Source organism: Rhinopithecus bieti, unplaced genomic scaffold, assembly GCF_001698545.2.
Source record: "Rhinopithecus bieti isolate Rb0 unplaced genomic scaffold, ASM169854v2 scaffold_22745, whole genome shotgun sequence".
Classification (NCBI taxonomy): Eukaryota; Metazoa; Chordata; class Mammalia; order Primates; family Cercopithecidae; genus Rhinopithecus; species Rhinopithecus bieti.
The window spans coordinates 316,504-319,473 of record NW_016810815.1 but is presented as its reverse complement, the minus strand read 5'-3'; the positions used below and the strand labels follow the sequence as shown (position 1 = coordinate 319,473).

At 56.9% G+C, this 2,970-nt stretch overlaps 1 protein-coding gene across 1 annotated transcript in view; it reads left to right on the top strand.

Moving 5' to 3' along the window:
- Nucleotides 1-9: 9 nt before the first annotated feature.
- Nucleotides 10-2,970, top strand: part of FPGS (folylpolyglutamate synthase) — a 12,261-nt gene continuing 9,300 nt past the window's right edge. Inside the window, 4 exon segments of the mRNA XM_017892856.1 lie at nucleotides 10-206; nucleotides 1,409-1,537; nucleotides 1,623-1,676; nucleotides 1,760-1,824. Coding sequence (XP_017748345.1) covers nucleotides 69-206; nucleotides 1,409-1,537; nucleotides 1,623-1,676; nucleotides 1,760-1,824 — 386 coding nt within the window. The 5' untranslated portion in view covers nucleotides 10-68.

The window sequence follows — 2,970 nt, the reverse complement described above, 5'->3', positions numbered from 1 at the left end:
GGCGGGGGGCGGGGCGGGGCGGGGCGTCTCCCGCCCGGGCCTAGCGCGCTGCCGAGGTCGCCGGCGCTATGTCGCGGGCGCGGAACCACCTGCGCGCCGCTCTATCCCTGGCAGCGGCGTCTGCGCGCGGCGTAACGACCCAGGTCGCGGCGCAGCGGGGCTTGAGCGCGTGGCCGGTGCCGCAGGAGCCCAGCATGGAGTACCAGGTATCAGGCGAGCCTGCGGGCAGGGGCGCGACGACACGTGGGCCTGCGCTGAGCCACAGAACATCCGGGCTCCGCTAGCCGAGAGGGTACCGGGAGCCCTGGACTGGGGGACTCCGGAGGCGGAACATCCTGGAGTCTGGGGGTGGGGACAGGGACCAGGAAGTTGGGCCCGGGTCTAGGAATTCGGAGACTATAGCGACCCCGCCCCGGGCTGGAGAGTGGGAAGGGTCGCTGGAGCTAGGATCCAGAAGCCCAGAGGCTCAGCGGTGGTTCTGGAGTTCCAGTGATCCCGGAGTCTGAACCGGCAGTGGGAGTGGGGAAAGGGGAGGGAAGAGACTCAGGAATTCAGGCTTGAAAGATCCAGGAGTATTGATCTGGGGGTGGGGTGTCCAGGATTCAGAATATTGGGGATCCAAGTGCCTGGAATTGGGGGACAGGCAGGAATCAGGGGTAGTGGAGGGCCGCAGAACCTGGAAAAGAGAAAACGTCCGCGGGCGCTGTGCCAAGAGCCAGTTGCCCTAGACCATAACCTGATGCCAGTCAAGCGGGTGGCACTGGTTTGATGAAGGTGGGGCCTTCAACCAGCCTTGAGGTCCTGAGGGTGGGAGGCACGGAATATGAGGCCTAAGGGGAAGGAAATAGCACCCCCACTCCCACTTCCATTGTGAACCCTCCTGGAGCAGTACCTACCTGCCTTCCTGGCTGAGTGACCCCTGGCACACCCTCCTCCCTCTGAGTTGCTCTTCTGTGGGTTGGAATGTGGAACCCCAGAGTCATGAAGGTTGGGATGGAGCTTCAGGGAACTCCAGAATTCGAATACCCCAATCTTCTGTAGTTCTGGCCCCGCCCTGGCAGGGAGCAATATAGCAATGGACCGCATTGGAGAGAATGAGGGCAAAGGCCCAGGAGTGAAGTCGGGGGAGCCTGGGCAGGAAGGAAGGCTAGCCCGTTAGTCATGCCACCTTCTTTGTGTGGCACTCCCTGGGTGGGGCTGAATTGCCCTAGGCTCCCCTATTTGCCAGAGCTGGAAAGATGCCATACTCTCTGATACTTAACCTACAGGCTAAGTAACGGGGCTGGCATGGCAGGCAGGCCTGGTACTGGCCTTGTTGCCCTGGCTTGGCCACTGGTCTGCTGGGTGTCACTATGCCTGTGGACCCTGAGTGAGCCTTAACCTGCTACCTGGGCACTGTGGTTGCCAGGATGCCGTGCGCATGCTTAATACCCTGCAGACCAATGCCGGCTACCTGGAGCAGGTGAAGCGCCAGCGGGGTGACCCCCAGACACAGCTGGAAGCCATGGAACTGTACCTGGCACGGAGTGGGCTGCAGGTAAGGTAGAGAGAGCCAGTGACCACCTCCCTCCCCCATTAGTGATTCCTGTAGCTGAGGTGGCGACCTTGTCTGTCTGTCCCAGGTGGAGGACTTGGACCGGCTGAACATCATCCACGTCACTGGGACGAAGGGGAAGGTGAGGGGCAGGACCCAGGGGTATGGGGTCTATTAAGTGGCTGGTGGGGTAGAGCCTGCCCAGACAATCCCTTTTCTTTCAAGGGTTCCACTTGTGCCTTCACAGAATGTATCCTCCGAAGCTATGGCCTGAAGACGGGATTCTTTAGGTACTGGGTTGTGGAGGGATGTGGTGTGTCTGTCCCAATGGACCCTGGGGGGCTATGGAACCAGCCAGTGCTTCAGGACCAGGGTCACCCCCAGGAGGTCAGCTACATGTCTCTCTGCCCAATGTTTATTCATTCAATAAACATACAGTGCACTTACCATATTGGCCCATGTTCATGGCAACCTTTAATTTTTTTTTTTTTTTTTTTTTAGACTGAGTCTCACTCTATCGCCCAGACTGGAGTACAATGGCACGATCTTGGCTCACTGCAACCCCCACCTGCTGGGTTCAAGCAATTCTCCTGCTTTGGTCTCTTGAGTAGCTTGGATTACAGGCGCCTGCCACCACACCAGGCTAATTTTTGTATTTTTAGTAGAGATGGGGTTTCACCATGTTGGCCAGGCTGTTCTTGAACTCCTGACCTCAAGTGATCCACCCACCTTGGCCTCCTAAAGTGCTGGGATTACAGGTGTGAGCCACTGTGGCTGGCCTTAATTTTCATAACAAAAAAAAAAATTGGAGAAGGGGCAACTTTAATGTATAAACTAAATATGTAGCAGGAGGCCGGGTGTGGTGGCTCACACCTCTAATCCCAGCACTCTGGGCGGCTGATGTGGGAGGATCACCTGAGCCCAGGGAGGTCAAGGCTGCAGTTAGCGGTGATCACGTCATTGCACTTCAGCCTGGGCGACAGAGCAAGACACTGTCTTAAAAAAAAAAATTACATGACTGGAATAGTCAGATGGTCAGATGTCTCTTTAATAACTTAAAGTCCAAGTTGGGTGTGTTGGCTCACAATGGTAATCCTAGCACTTTGGGAGGCCAAGGTGGGAGGATCACTGGAGCTCAGGAGTTTGAGACCAGCCTGGGCAACATAGTGAGACTTCATCTCTATTAAAAACAAAAACAGGCCGGGCGCGGTGGCTCAAGCCTGTAATCCCAGCACTTTGGGAGGCTGAGGCGGGCGGATCACAAGGTCAGGAGATTGAGACCATCCTGGCTAACACGGTGAAACCCCGTCTCTACTAAAAAAATACAAAAAACTAGCCAGGCGAGGTGGTGGGCGCCTGTAGTCCCAGCTACTCGGGAGGCTGAGGCAGGAGAATGGCGTGAACCCGGGAGGTGGAGCTTGCAGTGAGCTGAGATC